The sequence below is a fragment of the Camelina sativa genome, chromosome 19 (genome assembly GCF_030686135.1).
Source record: "Camelina sativa cultivar CO46 ecotype springtype chromosome 19, ASM3068613v1".
In the NCBI taxonomy this organism is placed as follows: Eukaryota; Viridiplantae; Streptophyta; class Magnoliopsida; order Brassicales; family Brassicaceae; genus Camelina; species Camelina sativa.
In genome coordinates this window covers 25,027,876-25,049,720 of record NC_141898.1, presented here as the reverse complement: position 1 = coordinate 25,049,720, position 21,845 = coordinate 25,027,876, and the positions used below count along the sequence as shown (strand labels likewise).

The 21,845-nt window shown below is 39.9% G+C and overlaps 2 protein-coding genes, 2 long non-coding RNA genes, 2 other non-coding genes and 1 pseudogene across 6 annotated transcripts in view; 3 read left to right on the top strand and 4 right to left on the bottom strand.

Moving 5' to 3' along the window:
• The window catches only part of LOC104767112 (homogentisate phytyltransferase 1, chloroplastic-like), a 79,258-nt gene extending 59,472 nt beyond the window's left edge, over positions 1-19,786 (bottom strand). Inside the window, exons 1-3 of the mRNA XM_087502044.1 lie at positions 14,788-19,786; positions 14,612-14,683; positions 14,427-14,522 (exon numbers count right to left, since the gene is read on the bottom strand). Of these exons, the coding sequence (XP_087358170.1) occupies positions 14,427-14,522; positions 14,612-14,683; positions 14,788-15,033 (414 nt within the window). The 5' untranslated portion in view covers positions 15,034-19,786. The remainder of the gene's footprint in view (positions 1-14,426; positions 14,523-14,611; positions 14,684-14,787) is intronic.
• Positions 2,593-2,701, top strand: LOC147920987 (small nucleolar RNA R71). Its single transcript, XR_015591928.1, has one exon. It is a non-coding gene; the product is annotated as a small nucleolar RNA R71 (small nucleolar RNA).
• On the top strand, positions 5,471-5,577 carry LOC147920986 (small nucleolar RNA R71). The gene has a single exon (XR_015591878.1). It is a non-coding gene; the product is annotated as a small nucleolar RNA R71 (small nucleolar RNA).
• LOC104767265 (uncharacterized) lies at positions 12,588-13,038 on the bottom strand. The gene is made up of 2 exons (XR_764216.3): positions 12,901-13,038; positions 12,588-12,798 (listed from the first exon to the last, which is right to left on the bottom strand). It is a non-coding gene; the product is annotated as an uncharacterized LOC104767265 (long non-coding RNA).
• LOC147920985 (uncharacterized) lies at positions 13,841-14,347 on the bottom strand. Its single transcript, XR_015591106.1, has 2 exons — positions 14,261-14,347; positions 13,841-14,162 (listed from the first exon to the last, which is right to left on the bottom strand). It is a non-coding gene; the product is annotated as an uncharacterized LOC147920985 (long non-coding RNA).
• LOC147920984 (uncharacterized) lies at positions 16,973-19,564 on the bottom strand (annotated as a pseudogene).
• Positions 19,787-20,441: 655 nt separating the features above from the next.
• Positions 20,442-21,020, top strand: LOC147920983 (putative F-box protein At5g50220). The gene has a single exon (XM_087501324.1). The coding sequence runs from the start codon at positions 20,442-20,444 to the stop codon at positions 21,018-21,020; it is 579 nt and encodes a 192-aa protein (XP_087357450.1).
• Positions 21,021-21,845: the final 825 nt, after the last annotated feature.

Below are 21,845 nucleotides of genomic sequence, written 5' to 3'. Positions count from 1 at the left end.
TGTAAAAAGTGGAAAATGGTCTCAAGTCAACAAAATAGAAAGTAGCATTAGTATAGGATGGAACATCCTTCCCCCCAGACTTAAATCACACCGTCCTCGGTGGGAAAAAAGAAAGAGTTGAGGATTAAAAATTATAAGGAAAAGTGTAGGGTTTAAGAACAATGTCACCTTGATGTAATGATGTTGTGTCGACTCTAGACATTTAATGGTTGCCCAAAAATTGTCTAGAGGTCAGCTGTGGTAGTGAAAATGTGGTGACTAACCGTTTGTACTTCCTTTGGTTGCTTGACATCAAATATGAACTAGGCTAAATTCAATCGAATTGTGTTTGATATATCTCTAAATGCATCCTCCTTGAAACAAAAACCTAAAACCATCAATAATAATGATAAAATAAAAATAATAAAAACATACCTAAGTAAAAGAATGGTGATGGTTTGTGGTGAGGATGGTGGTGGTTCGGAGTTGTCTCGCGGTACACGGATGAATGGTCGCGGACATCAGCAGCTGGTACGGTCATGGTACACAGGACATGGCTGGTGGGGACTCTCGGCATCGATCACTCAAGGATGGTGATGATCCGCCGCCTTCGCCATTCTTCGGTCATGTTGAACATGGCCGGTCAGTAGTTGGTACTTGCCACTAGTCATGGTAAGTGTAGTCAATCCATGGACCTTCTTCTTCCTTTTTTTTGGCTTTTCTATTTTCTATTTTTTTTTTTTTTTATGAAAACCTGAAACTAAAATTGCAAAAATATTAAAAATAAAAGAAAATAAATCCTAAAAATAAATACTTACTAGCTTGGGTTGCCTCCCAAGAAGCGCACTTGTTTAACGTCGTTGGCTTGATGTTGGCGGCCAAGTTAGGCATGAGAAGAGTTAGCATCGGAAATCAATGCTCCTTCGGCGCCTTTGATATCTTGATAGTCTACTCCAGCTTCAATAATAAGTTGTCCTTTTCCAGAAGTTTCAAAAACTTTTGCATGAAGAAGAACTTCTTTAGTATGCGTTATCATCTCTTGGATCTGTTCCTTGCTCTTGCTACTTAGCTCAGGAGGAACTATGATCTTGATCTTGGAAATTTGTGGTGTCTTAGGCGGTTTAGGTTGCTTTGGTAGCAAGTTGTTGGCACTTGTGGATGAAGAATGGTCGAATTGCTTCATCTTGTCGATGTTAGGATCCATTGGCTTTTCATGTAATGAGTAGGTCGGCCACGGTTTCGGCTTGGAGATAATCGGATATGACTTCTTCTTGTTGATGTTAGCAAAGGTTGTCCTCTTTGACTTGTGGTCGATGATAGCTCCAACAGTAGCTAGGAATGGTCTTCCTAAAATCAATGGTCTCTCGGTCTTGTCTTCCATATCAGAATGTGAAAATCGGTAGGAACTATGCAATCTCCTACTACAAGTTGTACGTCTCGAACTATTCCATCGGGAACTTTTTGTGATGAGTCTCCAAAGACTAAACTGAGGTTGGATGGCGATATGTCTTGCAATCCTAGTGTATCGGCCACACTTCTTGACATAACATAATTAGCACCAGAATCACAAAGAAAGTTAGAGAATTTAATGCCTGTTATGGAGCATGAGCAAACAAAACGTCCTGGGTCTTCAGCTTTAGGTAGTCTCCTTAAGGGGTACTGACTTGTGGTTTCTTCATCAAATGGACATGTCATACGAATAACATCTTCATAAGAGTCAAAGAGTGGTACCATAGGCTTGGCTCACAGTAGGTGAGGGCTGGTACGACTGAGATAGCGTTGCAATATCCTTTCGGATTCTCTTCGGGTTTTCCCGGAAGTACACCAACTTGGTGTGGAACGGCATTAGCGGTCTGAGCGACTTGAGTTTCAAGCTTCTTAACATGAATAGAAATGCTTTCAAACTTCCCATTCAGTTCGGTATATATGTTATCCATCCTTGAGTTGATGTCTCTTGATTGCTTTTGAAAAGTAGCAAGGATTTCTTGCATCTTTATGTCGATGTTGGCATCGGCTTGAGAGGTAGGTGCCTGGCCTGGTCCAGATTGGAAAGGCGGTTTTTTGTTGTTGAATTGGGGTCGCGGCTGAAAGTTTTTGTTGTTGTTTCCACCGAAGATGTTGCCTTGAAAGCGGTTAGCTTGCTGAGGATAATTCTGATCTTGGGGATTCTCCACATTTGGGTTCCTATAAGAAAGGTTAGAAGTATTCCTAAAGTTGTTGTTGAAGTTGTTGTTGTATCCTCGGTTTTGGTAGTATCTTTGAGCACCAACATAGTTGACTTCTTCTTCTTGGTCATAAGAATCTTCTTGGAAAGGCTCCATGTTTCCATTGTTAATAGTATCACAAGCGTTTACTCCACGTTTTTGATTCATTAGAAGTTGGTTCATCATGTTCTTGAGGTCGGTAATCTCCTTAGCTTTGGAATTGTTAGAACGGATGGTTCTATCAAAATTAGTGCAAGTGTTGCTACTACTTGCGGCAAGGTTGTCGATGAGATCTCGTCCTTCTTGAACGGTCTTTGTAGTGAAATTTCCATTGCTGGCCATGTCGAGTGACAGTTGATACTTAGGGTGTAATCCTCTATAGAAAGTTCTTAAGAGGTTACCTTGAGGAAAACCATGATGGGGGCAGTCACGTTCATAATCCTTGAAACGTTCCCATGCTTCATAAAAAGATTCGACCGGTCCTTGTTGAAAACTTTGCAGCTTATTGCGAAGAGAGTTGGATCTTGACTTAGTGTAGAAGTGGTTGAGAAAGGCTGACTTGCATCCTTCCCAGCTAGTGATCGATCCAGGAGGTAGAGACTTTAACCATCTATGAGCCTTGTTGGCTAGAGAGAAAGGAAAAAGCTTACACTTCAAGTAATCTTCGGGAATTCCATTGGTTCTTGTTGTAGAGAAAATTTCTTCAAAAAGATCAATGTGGTCCATCGGATGTTCGGTAGTAAGGCCATGGAACTGATTTTGCTTATGAGTGATACGGATAGCAGCACGGTCTTGAACGAATTGGTTAGGAGCATCATAATCGGCTATGGTACGGTTGGGAGCGGCACGTCTTAGAGGGTGCACATAAGCAGGTTGTCTTCCGCCAACTTGAGGTAGTGGTGGATTAGCAACGAGGGCAGGCTGGTGAGGAGGAACATCAAGGTTGTCTCCCACGCCTAAAGGATTAGCATCACGAGGAGCTTGTAGGTTGTCTCAGCCAACAAGAGGGTCGAGTTGCGGATCAGCGGCTACAAGGTTGGGGTTGCCACCTTGTGCGAGAATTGGTTCTCATTGCTCGTCAAGGGCAGGAGGTATCAGCGGTTGGTCGAGGTTAAGGGGACCTTGGTCCTGGTTCCTTTCTTCGGCCATAAGTTGTTGTCTTTGAAGCTTCCTAATTTCACATTCTAGTCGATCAATGTCTTGAATTGGAGATACGGTTCTGGAGGGTTGACTCCTAGTCATGCACTACAAAATCCAAAAACAGAAACTAAAACGGAAAATAGAGGTTATCAAAAAACAAGAAAATTAAAATTGAAAAATTCAAAAGAAAAATGTCAAAGTATCTTAGACGAGAGTTCTTATCAAATTCAATGGGCAGCTATTTACTCCACGACAACGGCGCCAAAAAGCTTTGATGTGTGTAGAATTTCACTCCAAATCTTTTACCTGAAAAGACTACACAACGACTGAAAGTGCACAGTTAATCAGTGTAGTATTTTAGGATCGATCCCACAGAGAGTAATAGCTAACACAAATTGAATTAAAAGAGAAAGAACTATGGCTAAGACTAAATAAGAGATTGGTGTTTTGGTTTTCCTAATATCTATTTCAAATAAATAAAAACGGTTGAAAACTATAAGACTAAGGTGTTGGGTGTTTTGGGAGTCATCTCAGGGTTTTCATGGTTCTAAGCAATATTAAGTGTAAGATCTAACAATTAAATACTAATTTCCAGTTTAGGTTCTCAACTACGAAACACTAATGAACTAACAAGCTATTTTCATATAATAAAAGTCTAAAGTCTTCATACTCCGTTATTCAACTTTCGCAGGCAACAACGCATGTCAACCAGCTAGTAAAACAAGTTCAATACATTCACCGAACTCCGCAACTCAACTTACGCAGGTTACGACGCGAGGTTTCAGTATAACACTAGTTCGGAGAAGTAGGATAACGCGGTTAGCGCTCCTGTTCTCTAGATCAGCACTTGGTGATCAATCCAAGCACATGCATTAAGATAAAGATGACCCAAAAGAACTCTAATATAAAACAGAAAATAAGATATAACAACCTAATTGAAGCGAACCATGAATTCCCTTTTAATCACCCCATAGAACCCAACAAAGTAGACTACTCGCTCATGATGCAAAGAAACGACATTGATATTATAAAGTATAGCATCAAAAAAGAATCAATTAACAAAAGGGGTTCAAAGGAAACTTCTCTATTTGTCACAAAAGTAACTTGATCCCAAAAGCAATGATAGTATGAAAGAACTAGAAAGAGTAGAAAGAGAGATTGGTGGCAGATCTTCAAGCTTCAAGAGAGACGGCGAGCGAGAGAGAGAGCTTCTCTGGTCGTGGCTTGGGCGGCTCCAAAGCTGTAGAAGATGCACACTTGAAAACCCTAGGTCTTACGAGTATTTATAGGTTTTGTTTAGGGTTAGGATTTGTAAGGGTAAAAACATATTTTCTTCTTGAGTGCAGGACAAGGGGCGGCGAAATAGGCTTCTGGACCGTGGAGGAGGCTTGGACTGGGCCACCGTGATGGTCGCTGGTCAGGCCTTGAATAAAAGCCCATTGGCTGGTTGGTTCTCCTTACGTCAGTTTGTAACACGTCTCGGTAAAATGGGCATTACATCCGGCTGGCTGGATGGATTGACTTGAATCACCTCGAGGAGAAATATGATTCTTCCAGCTTTCCATAGACACCGCGCACGTCAAAATGTGAGTTCGGGAAGGTCTTCAAAAGTGTCCCGTACTGTAAAGCTCTGAAACTTTCCTAAAACGGATTTTCCTTGTCTTTTGGTCCAAATAGCTATAAAACCTGTAAAACCTTCTTGAAACCTGAAATACTTGATAATAGACTTTTTATACCTAAAATCTCATCAAACTTTTCCTAAATGCATATGAAAACTATAACTAATATGATTAAAATAATGATGTTATCACACATCCTCTAGCTGAGCACTCTCCCCATCTTGTTGCAGAAACTGGTCTTCTTCGGAGATTGCATGGACATGCTGCTGCTGGTTGAGGAGCTTATCCAATTTGTCATCGAGGGCTGTCATGTCTCTTTTGTACTTAGCATCATCCTCTCCAGAAGGGCGTATAGAGCGATCATATTCCTCATTATAGTGCCCATCAGATTGAGCTAAGTTCTCCACTAGATCCCAACCTTCATCAACATCCTTGTTGAGGAAGTTACCATTACTAGCGGTGTCCAGAAACATCCGGATCTTAGGGACTACACCTTGGTACAGTGTACTTAGCAATGAAGCATTGTTGAAGCCATGATGAGGGCATCTGCTTGTGTATCCCTTGAAACGTTCCCAAGCTTCACTGAACGTCTCGTTGCTTTTCTGAACAAAGATGGAGATGTCATTTTGCAGCCTTGCAGTTCTGGAGTTGGAGAAGAATTTGGCTAGAAACGCCTTTTTGCATGCCTCCCAGGTGGTGACTCGTTTGGAAGTGATTTCTCCCATATGTGTGCTTTGTCTCCCAAAGAAAATGGGAAAAGCCGAAGTTTGAATCCATCTTCACTAACTCCATTGATCTTGGTTAGGCTACAGAGCCTATCAAACCCATCTAGATGATCTAATGGGTCTTTTATTGGCTGTCCATGAAAATTGTTGCTCTGTATCATCTGGATGAGACTACTCTTTATCTCAAAGTTGTTGTGAGTAGATGGAGCATATCCTGCCCCTATGTTGGTCCTCTCTTGAGGAGTTGGTGGACCGTTCTGATTATTCATGACCTCCTCAATTGTGGTTGGTTGCGGTTGTTGGACTTGTTGTTGACGGAGTAACCTTGGGATGTCGATGTTGTCGATGAAAGGACTCAAGTGTTGGCTACCTTTGGATCGTGTTTGCATGCACAATCAGTTAACCGAGTGAGTACACAAAGGTCTACTCGATCCAGGTGATCGAGTGACGGGTCGGGTGGGTACTCGGGTTGTACCTGAAATGCAAAACAAACAAGGACGAAAGTAAACAAGTCATTTCCGAACCAAAGTAGATAATAGAACTTGATCTTGCAAGTGCTGAAATCTTACACGTAGCAAATAAAATTCAACCAAATGGCAACGACGCCAAATTGATAACAGGATTTTCACCCAGGGTATCAATTCCCTATACAGTTTTCAACCAAATGGCAACTTTCATACACCCTCTAGTGAACTGCACAGCCTGAATTTAACCTCCGGCTTCATAATCTCCAAATGATTACTCGATCAGCTTTAGAAATTCTAAAGCCTCTATAAACTTCTGAACTGGTATGCCTTTGGTAAGCATATCCGCAGGATTCAAAGCTGTATCAATCTTCAAGACTCCTACTTCTCCAGCTTCGATCACATCCCTGATAAAATGATACTTCACATATATAAGCTTTGTCCTCTCGTGAAAAGCATTGTTCTTGGACAAACATATTGCCGATTGTGAATCGCACCACACAGTAGTAGCTGCTGGCTTCAAACCCATGTCCTCCAGCAGACCTTTCATCCACATTGCTTCTTTAACTGCTTCAGTAAGAGCAATGTACTTTGCTTCTGTGCTCGAAAGTGTCACTATCTTTTGCAAACTCGATCTCCAGCTTACAGTATTGCCACCAACTGTAAAAACATAACCGCTTGTTGATCTTCTCTTCACAAGATCACCAACATGATCTGAGTCGCAGAAACCATGAACATTAAAGTTCTTGCCTTTCGTGTATACCAGACTCAACTCAGTAGATCCTCTTAAGTACCTAAGAAACATTTTACTGTTTCCCAATGGTCTCCTCCTGGTTTACTCATGAACCTACTAACCAATCCAACTGCATAAGCCATATCAGGCCTTGTTCCAATCATGGCATACATCATACTCCCTAATGCACTCGAATAAAGAGTGGTCTCAGTGTCGATACACTGACTTTCATCTTTAACTACTGACAGATTGAAATGAGCCCCAATAGGCGTATCTACACTCCTACAATCTGCCATCCTGAACCTTTGTAAAACTTTCTCTAGATATCCAGACTAAGACAGAGTCAGCATACCTTTCTCTCTGTTTCTCGAGATATCAATACCGAGAATCCTGCTAGCAGCTCCCATGTCTTTCATCTCAAACGTTGAGCTCAGAACATCCTTAAGCTTCTGGATTTCTGTCTTGCTCTTAGCTGCTAGTAACATGTCATCCACATACAAGAGTAAATAAATGTACTCACCTTGTTTTACCTCCTTAACATAAACGCATGAATCATGCTCACTCCTCTTGAAACCATTTTCAATCATAAAACCATTGAATTTTCTGTTCCACTATCTCGAAGCTTGTTTCAAGCCATAGAGTGACTTTTTCAACAAACAGACTTGATTTTTATTCGGATCCACCACATACCCTTCTGGTTGCTCCATGTAGATTTCCTCATCAAGTTCACCATGTAAAAATGCTGTTTTCACATCCATTTGCTCCAGTCCATGTCCTCATCTACTACTTTCGACATTAAAATCTTGATTGACACATGCTTAACCACTGGTGCAAAAACCTCATCATAGTAAATACCTTTCTTTTGACTAAACCCTCGAGCCACCAATCTAGCTTTATACCTGCTTGCTTCAACACCTGGGATTCCTGGTTTATACTTGTAGATCCATCTGCAGCTCATCACGGATTGATCTTTAGGTCTGTCTACTATATCGAAGGTTCCCATTTTTTATAGAGAAACCATCTCATCATCCATACCAGCATCCCATTTCTCCCAGTCTTTATCTTCTTTAGCTTTTTGATAGAACTGTGGTTCTTCAACCTCGATTTCTTCTGCAGCTATCAAGGCAAATGCAAACTGAGTGTAGTCTGCTAGTTTTTATGCTGCTCTTTTAGTTCTCTTTTTCCGATCTCTAACCAACTGATAGTTCCTCAAGTCTATTGCATGTATCAGTGGTTCTACTGTATCCTCATCAGATTCTGCATTCTTTTTTATCACCAACGACAGTAGCTCCACCTTCAGCTGAACTCGATCCAGTTTCTTTAACCATTATCACCTCAGTTTCAACTGCTTCTGCAACATCCTTGACTTTATCTTGAGATATTTGTTCTCCTTCAGTCTTGAGATCTTTATAGACCAAGCATTCATTAAAACACCACATTCCTGCTAATCACACACTTCTCTTCCTCCAATAACCAGATTTTGTAACCTTTAGTACCTTGAGGATAACCAATAAACACTCCTTTAAGTGCTCTAGGTTTCAACTTCCCTTGGTCTTGATGAACATAGGCAACAGATCCAAACCTTCTCGGATGCTTGTATCCTGGTTTTCGATTTAGCTAAAGTACCTCAGGTACATTGAAGTCAACAACTGATGCCAGTGATCTGTTTACGAAGTATGCTGCCGTTGCAGCTGCCTCAGCCCAAAATGGTTCACCTAGACCTGACTCGTCGAGAAGGCACCTTACCTTTTCCATAATGGTTCGGTTCATCCTCTCGGCCACACCGTTTTGTTGTGGTGTGTAAGTACAGGTCCGATGTCTCTCTATTCCATTCTTCTTACAATAGTCATCAAATTTCTGATTGCAGAATTCCAAGCCATTGTCTGTCCTCAAAACCTTGACCTTCTTACTGACTTGATTTTCAACTAGCTCTTTCCACTCACAGAACCTATCAAATGTTTCATCCTTGGTTCGAAGAAACAACAGCCAGAATTTGCGAGTCTTATCATCAATGATAGACAAAACATATTGTTTACCTAAGAGTGAAGGAGTGACGTTCGATGAACCCCATAAGTCAGCATAAACATATCCCAAGATATCCTTCGTGTCGTGCCTACCAACATTGAAACACAACTTCTTCGACTTACCCATCACACAATGTTCACAGAATTCCAGCTCGACAATATCCTTTTTATCCAGCAAACCTTTACCAGTAAGAATCTTCATATTGTTCACACTCATGTGACCCAACCGACTGTGCCACAGCTTTTTATCTTCACTTGCTTTCCCTTCTGCATTACAGCTCTCACCTAGCACAGTATGTCCATCAAGAATATACAATCCATGCACCAAATTACCTCGTAGAGCTGTTTTAGTATCCTTGTAGAAACGAACCCTGCCATCTCCACCTTCATGCTTATAACCAAGCTGATCCAAAGTACCTGTGGATGAGATTTTTCTTCAAATTTGGCACATACCGAACATTTCTCAGCAATCTGATGGAACCACCATGTGTGTTGATCTTGATGGTTCCACTCCCTTTCGACTCAACAGTGTGATGATCCACGAGAAGTATCGTTGTGGACACATTCTCATTGAATTCAGTGAACCAATCCTTCCTAGACGTCATGTGATAGGTACAACCGGAATCAATCACCCATTTATCCTTGGCATCTTGATCATTCATACTCAAGGCTTCTGAGTATACAAGCTTCTCAACGAGAACACCAGCTTCTCCTTGACCCTCAACTTCAAATTTCCGCTTCCTGTCATAGCAATCTTTCTTAACATGTCCCTCTGATAACAAGATTTTCACCTAGGGTATCAATTCCCTATACAGTTGTAATACAAAGGGTTATCAATCCAAATGGTTGTTATGCTAGTAGATAAGATATGAACAGAAACAAGCAAGTCAAGCCAAGCCAAATTTGGGTTTGATCTAGCAATCCTAAAGAGATTAAAATAAAACAACTAAACAAGAACCACACGACCTAAGCACTCGATGCAAGCATTCGAGTACAGGATCGAGTGGAGTGATCGAGTAAAGAAGATAAGTATGAATAGTTCAAAGGTGTACACGAAGCTGGTGATCGGGTACCAGTTCGGGTATAGGGTCAAGTTATGAATAAAAAAGTGAACAATCAAGATGCGAAAGCTCCTAAGGATGGGGTAATCGACTCCTAAGTGTTCCTGACCAATATGGATGTCCTACATGCCTCAAGCAAATATTCCCTAGACAATGAATCTCTAAAATCTTGTTAAAACACTCTCGTGATAGAAACAATCAACCTTGATCACTCCCCTACCCAACTCTCGTTGGAGAAACATGACCAAGCAGGCAATACAAACCGATTCATTATTGTCGATAAACTCCTTACACATCTAATCTCTTAGGCTAAGTGAGTAAATCTCTAGCATTGATTGATTCAAGCATTTCAACAACATCTCTCAATGGCAAAAAACCCTAGATCTACTCTCAACCTCTCGGTCTGAAAATAGCATTAAGAACACCAATCTAGAAAGGAATTTATATAACATAAACAATCAAGCTAAGACATCCTAACCGATCAAGAACACATATTTGTCAATCCCATCCCTAGAAACTTTATTTCACTACTCAGATCTCATTGAAGAAAACATAGAAACACAAATAAACGAAAATTGTGTTGTATTGAAAATATAATAAAAGTAGAAGAGTACAGAGTCAAAATCTAAAAGAAAAGCAAAAGAAATGAAAATAAATCCTAACAAAGTGGAAAAAGAGTTTGAATCGCTCAGTCTCTCGTTCAGAAGCTCTTGCTCTCTGTTCTGAGTGTCTGCGGCGCGCTAGGGCGAGAGGAAGATGAGGGGGTTTATATATGGAAACCCTTTTAACCTAGCTGCTCCGTCCTATCTGAGGGTTTGCTCGATGGGGTACACGAGGATAAGGTCGGGTTGTTCCTCAGGTAGGTCTTCGGGTTGTTCTTCCTTCTCTTGGATCCTCCTCGATCGGGTTGAGGTTCGGACTGTTCTTCCTGCTCAATAGCTCCTTCGGGTACATACTCGGATTTGACCTTGTTTCTCCCCATTATAGGCTCTAAAGCACCTGTTTTCATCCAAAATGTGCAAATGTAAGAATGCAACACCCTAAATGGCCTAAATGCAAATTCTTACAGTTAATGACCTAAAAATGCTAAGGTTAGGGTATATATAATGCAAAATATGGACAAAAAAGGATGCTTAAAACATGTAAATTTGAGAGTTATCACCCTCCTTTTTACAAAACCAGCACACAACCTTTGATTTAGAATTAGACCTGCTCCTGCTTCTTCCTTTTGATCCATTCTGTTGTCCCCTGGTTTGTGGTCTTCCTCGCTCATTCGTAAACAGGGCTGCAAACGAACCAGTGTTGCTTTCTTTCAACTCAGCCAGCTCTCCTTCCAGTGACTTAGCTGATGAGACTACATCTTGAACCGAAAGACTCTTGTTGCCATACTTAAGTGAGTGCTTTAGTTAGCTGTAACTCGACGATAATGAATTCACAGCAAGATTGCTTGAACCTCTTCTGTTACCTGAATCTCCAAGCTTCCAAGTTCTGCAACTATCTTCAAGAAATCATCAACATTCTGATCTATCGTCTGCGTATCAACCATCTTGAACGAGTAAAAGTTTAACTGCACATAGATCTTGTTTGGCAACGAAGTCTCCATGTACAACTTGTTTAGCAAAGCCCACATCTCAGTCGCAAACTCACAATGATTTACCTTCCTAAGTACCTTATCACCGACGTGGTTGATGATGATGGTGAGAGCTTGCTGCGACTGATCAATCTTGATCGGATCAGGAACTTGTTTTGATTGTAGCGATGATCCATCGGAGGATTCATCAGCGGAAGCCTTCTTTTACAAAGACTGTTCCGCCTTCTTAGATAGCGGAACAGTCTTTGTAAGATCAAACTTAGTGAGGATTCTCTTTAAACCAAGAACACCTAATTGCGCCAAGATCCTTATCTTCCATAGCGAGAAATCGCTATCTCCATTAAACACCTTGATCTCTACTCTAGTTGTAGTCGTCATCGATCGGATTGAGAGAAGACGTTAGAACCGAAGCTCTGATACCACTTTGTTAAGATAAATTCTCACTCGGATCACGTTTCAACGACCTCACAACCTCACAAACTCTCTCACTGTGTATCTCGAACTGTTTGAATCGATTTGAAGAAACAAAACGTAAAAAGAAAGAACAACAAACACAAACAAGATTGTTTACCCAGTTCAATGAGATCGGTGTGATCTGAGCTACGTCTGGGGCCGAATCAATTTGATAATCCACTATATCAAGGGAGCACGATTACAGAATCTGAGCAGAGCTCAAAAACAACAATGGAGTCTCTCTCTCTCTCAAACTTTTCTGTTACAAGAGAGAAGAAGATGAAACATATGAATTGAAGAAGATAAGATTGAGCTGCGATTGATACCAAATACGCAGCGTTTCAGTAACAAACCCTCTCTCGCGAAAAGAGTGTTTGCCATGCTTCACCAATTCCCGGTTTTGACTTCTCTACTAAACCGGATACTGATTTCCTCTAAACCAACAACTAAACCAGCCATTGAAATTGAATCAGAAACCATACCTTTTAACATGTAATCCTTTAAATTTCTTGTTTTGGTTTGTTTGATTATGTGTAAGTTATTCATTCGTTTAGTCTTAAATATTTCCGAAACTTCGGTATAGATTAACAAAGCTGTATGAAAATTCGTAACTTCGTTAAAGTAGCAAATACAAATATTTGGATAGATTATTACATCTTTATCACACAACAACATGAGCCACCCATACATCTACCATATACTCGATCGTTCATCTCTTTAACACAAAACTGGGTGCATCCATCGTCTCCTCCCATATTACATGGAGCTGGTTGGTAGCATAGGAAATTTCCCTTTATTCCAAAATCTATTTTACAATATTCATTAAACAAATATAGATTAATAAGAGAATAAAATATATCTATAAAAATAAGAATATAATAGTGTGTATAATATAATAAACTAGTACCGGGAGTGTTATCATCACAATGAACTGAAGATGTGACAAAGAGAATAGTGAGAACAAATGCGAGCGATACTTTCTTTGTGATAGCCATTTTTATGATATTATTTTTGTTGTTGTCGCTGTTGTTGTTGTTGATGTTGTTGTTTTACATTGGAAGTGTTTATATATATAGTAACACAAATAAAACGTAAGAGGTATTTTTTTTCTAGTCAAATGTAAAATAATCGATCTATTTTATATATATAGTAACACAAATAAATGTAAAAAAGAGGTAAATTTTTTCTGGTCAAATGTGATAACGATAGAAGAATCGAACTATTTTAAACCAAAAAAGTGACAGATTTATTTCTTTAGATTGCGGTCAAAAGAAAATAAAAATGGAGATTTGTTTCCTTTTGTAAAATGATTAAGATAATAACAAATCTAAACTATCTGTCCCTCACAGTGCCATTTGTTTAGGAAGGAACACAATTTACATCCAGGAGATTTGACCTTGTTGCAGTTAATTAAAATACCGCAAAATAAACCATTTGTCCTTCAAAGTTAGTATGAACGCTATTCCCATTATACGTACCAAACTTCGTTTCAAAATTGACTTTATGAGTTATGTCAACAAAGTAATTTGGTTCCCTCGGTTCACCTGAGTCTTAGTGCAATATTGTTCCTAAGGAGATCTTACTAGGCTGCTAAGAGAAGAAAGCTCGGTAAAAGCCATCAGCATGAGCCACCTTGTTGTTATATATATCTTCTCAAGAAAAATTTGTTACGTGGCTTAACATCATCATTAGTGTCTTGGTTAAACTGGATTACCATTGAAGCATTTGGTAACCAATCACAAAATATAGTTTGAGATTGGTTAGTGTCAATGAATTGGAAGAGCTTGAAAGCAAAGTAGCACCGTCAAGTTACACAAACACAACAAAGCTAGTCTCTTCAATCTTCATAGTTCATAAGCAAACAAGCCTTACTTCTTGAGACACAAGAATGGAATCCCTTTTCTAACAAGCCCACAGAAATTATTATTTTCTTATGTGAAACACTTTGCAAGGCTGTTGATGTTTCAGAATAAAGTACCCTAATCTCTACCAAAACATAGTGACTTAACAAGTCAGTGGGGCTCCAGCTGCTTATGTGCTGACCCAAAATGAGGTAAACACTTTGATGAACTTGTCTGAATAAAAACAGAAGCATAATGATGACTTCTTCTTCTTCTTCTTATAATGTCACTTCAAAAAAGGTAGCAGCAAGTACTCTGCATAAAAGAGCTGATGCAGAAATGGAGAAATTAACAGTAAGTTTCATCTACCGACTACAAATTGGAGAGAAGAAAAAGGCTGTAAGACTCTTTATAAACCAATCTAACCTTCCAAATGAACATATAACATGACTTAGCTCGAGTCCACAAAGTTGTTGCAAGTATAACGTGACCCACAACCTATAAAAGAGCAACAGAACGGGACACAAAATGAAACCTTCATCACTCAAACGATCTATAAGCACGTTTTTGATGGGTAAAGAAAGATTGGTACCGAGATGACTTTGCTCCAAATGAAAGGAGACGTGGCTCCAACCAGAATCGCAGCAGCGTAAGCCATTTGAAGTAGTGAAACACATGTCCAAAACACCTGAAGTTTACAAGAAACAAACAAAGTTTTATGATTTCTGTAATCTTATTAATCCAACACTAAAGCTTCTTTAAGTTTCAATATTTTACCTTTTCCTGACCCAGAGTTAAAGAGAAGGAACGGATTCCAAAGATCTTATCCCCCTCAATGTCAGGTATATCCTGCATCAAACCAATAATATAAAACATCTCATGCATCCATAAAATTTGTAGAATGCTTTACTTTTGAAGTATAGACAGGATGAACTTTCTCCATCATTGTTTACCTTAAACAACCCAATAACAACAGAGAAAAAGCTCATAAACGCAATAACGAAAATAAGAGGCCTTGTGAACAAGATTGTTCTTCCAAACACATGGGTCTGCAACAAAATTTTCACAGCTTTAGTAACATGAAAAATCTGATTCTGATGGAGAACATCAAAACATAAAGAAACTGGTCTAGCTAGCACGTGAATATGTAGATAAAAGGCGATTTGAACAGTAATAACTCGGACAGCGAGGATACACATTGCTGCAACCAACGCAAATCTTTTCCACCTTAAAAGTGGCAAATGTATAGCAGCAATAGGACAATGTTACTAAAATCTCACTGAGCCAAATCCTAGAGGATGAATAACAGAATAAACTTGCTTACATTGATAGAATTGTTGGAAGTTGATTAATTGGTTAATCCTGCAAGTGGAGTAAACAAAGAGAAGATTAAGAAAAGGATGAAGAGAAGAAGAAGCAAAGCGGATAAGAAGAAGAATGTGTCGTTGTTGATGCTCAGATCGGTCAAAATTAAAATACTTAGTTTGGTAAAATAGAGGTCGAAATACTCTTTATAAATCGGTGCTCGGGCACAAAAAGAACGGGATACAAAGTGAATGAGACGAGCTAAAGTGACGAAAAAGTAAGATGATGGACGAGCTGCCAGCTCGTCGATTCTATGCTTTGAACGAGAGAGTTTATAAATTTATCCGTATTCTATCCCCTTCTTCTCCGCGATCCCCCTTTTGAATGCCATACGCCCGTATTTATGGGAAACTGTGTCGGTTCGTCCTCCGAAAAGACCAAAATACCCCTCATTCCCTTAAGGTTTATTTGGGCATTTTCTGGGCCGAGCCTTTTGTTGGGCTGAGGATCTACCCCCAACAGTATTCCCCCCTCAACACCAGTTCGTAGGTTTCTAGACGGAGAACTTTCTCTGAAGGGCTCGCTCTTCCCTTGGTTGCTCGTCGTGGGGACTTAACTCGTCTGAGGGGTTTTAGGTTTTGAATTTCAATTGTTGGGGTGAGAATTCTGGACAAGACCCGAGGAAGTGAAAGGTCGTGCATGAGATTCCTCGATTCTCGATGTTAGGGGTCGAACCATCGTGTGCGATTCCTGATGCGCGTGGAGTCCGGAAGTCGTACCGTCACCAAATGCGTGTTGTAATGATTACGCTTCGAGAATCTCCCTTCCCTTCTTATGAATACTCCCCCCTTCATTCATTTTCTTCATCTTGTCTACGAGTCATCCTCTGCTCTCGAGTCATCAGGTATATTCCCTTCTCTTCTCTTTAAATCGCTCCTCTTCTTTCCTAACTCGTCCACTATGACTTCCCCCGGATCCGCTTCTTCCAATTCTTCTGCGGCGAGCCACCTTCGCCAAGCGACTTCTTCGGATTCTAACAATGTCAACAGACCGAATCGTGGTGTCTCGAGGTCGTCAACGAGTCCACACTCCGATTAATCTTCCGATTCGGCTTTATTTGTGAGCTTCAACGCCGGGCTTTTTCCCACACGGTGACTACGAGTTCATCTCATCTTCCTTCTGCGATCCCTTCCCTGATTGACGAGGATCTGGACGATTCTTGTATTCCAGAGGATCGTATCGTTGTTCGCGGGTCGTTGCCGGTTATTCCCCGCGTTTTTGGGGCCAGGAGGCACATCCTATCGCACGTTCCTCCAACCACTATCAAGATTGATTCGGCGGAGAGAGCAGTTAGACTCGGCGGGTTGACTCCTCTTCCTCCTATTGTTTGGGGGATAAGTGAATTAAGCCCAATGTGTTAAGTGGGTTTGCTTGTTTGTAGCATAGCAATTAGGTTAAGAGGAAGAAGTAGTATAAAAGAGATGTAATGGCCTAAGATAACATCATCCAAGATTAACAATGTAGAAGCTAAAGAAAAAAGGTTCTCTTATCTCTAGACTAAACAAACCAAAATAGAGAAGAGAGATCTAACCTAAGAGAGGTAAGAATTAAGAATTCCAACAAGAATATGCAGTACCGAGTATGAAACTCACGGAAAGAGCCCAGAACAATGGCCACGAACCGACAATCCACCCCAGCCAGAAACTCTATAAAGCAAATCAAATTACTTATTGTGTATAAAGACTTCTGAAAGTCAGAACTTTGTGAAAGTGGTATATCATACCTAATACAGTAAAACCACAAATCTCTCAACTAAGAACTGATGAAAAGATAAATTTGAATCGACGTTCATAAAAGGCAGAATCAACTTCTCAGGTTAGAATCCATGGAAGGATCTCAATCTAACAATGAGGAACACACACCAACAAACTAACAAAAAGAAGAAGAATTACAATTCCCAGATTTTTCACATAATGAAGAAGAGGATGAACAGCTCCCTCTTAAGTCTTTTAACAACTTCAGCTTGCTCCAATTACATCCTTCCACGTAAATTCTTTTGCTTTCACCAATCACCAAGCTCCACGTGTTTCTATATATGAGCTACTGAATTACTATATCAAATCTCCCATCTTTGCACAACCTTGACCTCAAGGTTCATGTAAACTTCCTTTGCACATTGATTACCTCCCATGATGCATCCTCCACATTTTTAAGAGTCCATTTGATTGAAACCATTGTAACATCTCTGCTTGGAATATGACTTCTTAAAGTCACGAGTGATGCAAGTCTGACTCCAGGGTCAAAGGTTTGGCTCTGTGTGACTTCAACCATTCGTTCTACTTGGGCACATTCCATTTGAACTAGTGGATTGACACACTGATACGTCGCTGCAACCGTTTGGACCTTACGTCAGGCTCGTAAATAACCAACCTGATGCTGCATAAGAACTTTGTCCAATTGTCACTTTGTTCCCATAGTTTGTATCGCCATTTTTGCCTGATTTTGAACCTCTGGAGCTGTTTCTTTGCTTTAGTGACATCAACATTTCAAACCTCTTTTCCCACATCCATCTGTACAGTCCATGTTGATGCATAATGTGAGGAACAACCTTCAGTTGAATTTGAGAGAAGCAGTGGGCCTCTAGCTTGAATGCGAGCAGAAGGAAACTGCACACTATCTGTTGGAACCATCATACCAAAAGAACTCAGAAATAGTCCCTTTTTGCATGATGCTTTGTACTACACCACCGCTTGGAAAATGATCTCTTTTTGTTTCGCATTACTTCTTGAATGAACATGTTGGTTCGCAACAACTGCTCCTTCACCATGATAATTCGATCATACACATGGTCTCCTCCAGGACAATGATCAATCCTCATGTAAATTCCAAGATCAGAGACATAGAAAACCAGATTGCGGTGTTGCTTTATGTCATCTTTCTCAGATTACAATTTAAAAATCCTAGTTTTTGAGCCCTTTCCTTTCTTGCTCCGGTGTTGCAAACTGTCAACTCCTTCCAAGACCTTGACAAATTCCATTTGAACAAGTTGATCTATGCTTGGATACCTCCATGTAACAGTCTTGACTTCACTTCCAAACGAGTAAATAAACAATCTTTTGCTGCATAAGAGATTCTACCATTTGTCATTATGTTCCCAGATAGAACATTCATAAGGCAAATAATATGCAGAGACCATAATGAAGGACCAGCTGTTATCACATCTACCACAAGAACCTGCTGAACTACTAGTGAGGAAATACTGAAAGTAGAACTACCACTCTAAAGCTATTTGTAGGTGTTTAGACCTCCATCTATGCCATATTTGGAACGTCATATCACCATGGAGAAACTGTATAATAATTGGTGATGCAGGTCTGATCAGTACACACAGTTTCATTTGTCTGTTCCAAATTTTAAACCACTCTCCAACTTGATCATGTAGCATTTCCTCATGATCCAGTCCTACAACACTCCTTGCAGCAGTCAGCTGCTTCCCCACTTTGTATTTAAACATCCAAGACTTTGGAGATAGTCTTTACTTTGGCTTTTCAGACTTGATACATGTTGACTGTTCACAAAGCTTATTAGAGAGTGCATTTGAATTCTGAAACAACACATCCACCCTTCCTTGGTGGTGCCACAAACTGTTTTGGAACAGCATCTTCACTCTTCGTAAAACCTCTTTGATACCAACTTTAGAGTCATGAATATCCATATCCATTGAGTCCTCATGAACCCCATAAGCAATCAGCGGTTGAACCTTAGGCAACTCCAACATTCCAATAACAGTTTTCGCACAACACACCTCTTCTTACCTAACATCAAGTTCTTTGAACTTGAACCACCAAGTCTTTGAAAGCAGTTTTTTCCTCAAATTTTGCAACAGTTTTGTTCTTAGTGGCATTGAATCAAACACTTGGCAGGCATTAACCTTGACATCTCCAAGATTAGAAGTTGGCTCAGCTTGATGTGTCCCAATCACATATTGGCAATCCTCACTAACATCCAAAGTTGGTTTACAGAATTTAAGGCTATGTTCCAAGGAAGAGATAGGAACCTGATGTTGTAAAACCAAATTCGTATGCTGAACACAATTAGATTCAAGAATTGAATCTGTCTCTGCCTCCATCTTCTCTGCACATTCTTTCATTTCTGGTTGTTCAATCGATTCTCCATGGTTCAACGAATTTGTTTCACCTGCTTCAGATTCAAATTCGGAAATTGATCGTCATCGCCGTCGAGCATGAGAAGTCCCGAGTTCTTCTGACGGAGATGGTGATCCGGAGTTTCCAATTCATCGCAAAACATACAAAGGCCTTTGAACCATCTCTCGTTAAACTCTTCCCATGAAATTCTCCGACGAATCTTCTTAACTCCTAACCCCAACGATTCCGCCGTTACAAGAGCCACGTCCTCTTCCGCCATTGTTTCCGAGGAAAGACGATGCCCTGATACCTTTAATACAGTAAAACTACAAATCTCTCAACTAAGAACTGATGAAAAGATAAATTTGAATCGACGTTCATAAAACGCAGAATCAACTTCTCATGTTAGAATCCATGGAAGGATCTCAATCTAACAATGAGGAACACACACCAACAAACTAACAAAAAAGAAGAAGAATTACAATTCCCAGATTTTTCACATAATGAAGAAGAGGATGAACAGCTCCCTTTTAAGTCTTTTAACAACTTAAGTCTCATACGGCCTCACATTCTCCTAAACTGAATAATCTTAAACGTAGTTGCTGTGAAATCACAACCCGTGATATCAACATCCCTCTCCATCTAATTGTGGAGATACTGAAGAAACTCCCATCCAAGTCTCTAGTGAGATTCCAATGCGTCTCAAAGCTATGGTCAACCATAATCGGTACCCGTAGAGACTTCATAGACTCGATCGTGACTCGGTCTTTGTCTCAGCCGCGGCCTGATGATCTTCACTTCATCTTCCACCACTTTGCCCGTGAACCTTTCTTCTTCTACTCATCTACTTATCCTGACAATGGAAACGCAGTATCAACCGTGGCACGTCGCCAATACGATAGCTTAGAGTATCAATACGTCCGCGCCTTGATCTATTGTTCTCCTTTAGATTCTCATGATATACAATCCTACAACGAGAAAATTTATTTCTTTACCTGTTATGGAATCGTCTTTACCTGATATGGAATCGTCTTTCACGTACGTAGGCTATTTCTTTGGGTACGACCCTGCCATGAATCAATGCAAAGTAATGAGCGTGCTTACCAGTTTTGAAAAGTGGGAGCATGTTTATCGAGTTTTTACATTGGGGGGATCCAATGAAGCAATGGGGGAACATTCAAGGCATTGAAAATAACTGTCCAGTGATGAGAGGGGTACACATCAATGGAACTATCTATTACGGAGCAAAAAGGTCCAACAAGGGTACAATTATGAGTCATGATATTATGCTTGTGAGCTTCGACTTTAGCTCAGAAAGATTTGATCATATAAATGCTCCTAAAGTAGTGACAGATGTCTTTAGGAACCAGACTCATCTCGTAAACTACAAAGGGAAGCTAGGATGCTTAAGTTACACCATCGTTAACTGTTTTGAGATGTGGGTTATGGACAATGCTGAGAAACAAGAATGGTTGAAAACTATGACTTTCTCTAGCTTCGCTTATACCCCGATGAAGAGTATAATAGATAGATATTCCTGCGTCACTTTAGGTGGTAAGATATTTTTATACCAACGTAGACATCATCGTAATGAACCTTTTCACGTCTACTATTATGATCCGGCGTTAGACAAATTTAGAAGAATTATAATTGAGGGTAATACACAGCGTAGGCATGGCTATGCTATTGACATTTTAGGCGTGTCCGATCATGTTGAGAATACAATGCGTTTGTAATTAAGATTTTGTTGCACCACTTGGCCAAAGAAGTCAACTATATATTATGGCGACTTGGGATCTAGGATGACACATAAACACCATTTGGTGTTGTTGTTGTTATTATATATTCAAATACTTAAACATTCTATTTAATTATCTATTCTCTATACATGAATATATATATATATATATATATTTACTCTTATAAAGGTGTAGTAGTGATTCATCCATCTCTAACCTATTTTGTTCTAAAGTCAGGGCTTTCTAACAAAAATCCATATGAGAACATATGTAAATGTCCTTGTTTTTGTCTTGTCCGAAAGATATAACCAAGTTCATGTCCTCCTGAAGGCTATATGAAAGTCCTTAAAATTTTCCTCTATCTTATATTAGTTCCATCCCTCACTCCAGATGCTTTGTTAGAATCTTGATCTCCAAGAAACCCACATTCTGTTTGAAATCAACTCTAAAATCTTTGTTTTAAACTTATACTGTTGAAGGGTTGGAGGAAGTACCAATCGTTTCGAGGTGTACTCAGCCACGGCTAGCTCACATAAACAAGGTAGTGTTCCATCTTCTTTAGGAAGCTTAAAAGGATCACAATTTACATCAGAAGTGCAAACCGAACACGAAGGGGTATCCGCAGTTTGGTGTTTCACGTTTTGGGTTTACAGAAAACCGTAAAATGAATAAAATGAAGAGAGACATAGAAGAGAATGATGATTATAAGAAGTCAAAATCTCCAACATCAGACAACTGATTAAGTCCCAACTATGTATATGCTCATCATGAGAGCTGCAACAACAGCCTGACAACAAAATCCTGTTGTTCAAACAGAGAGGC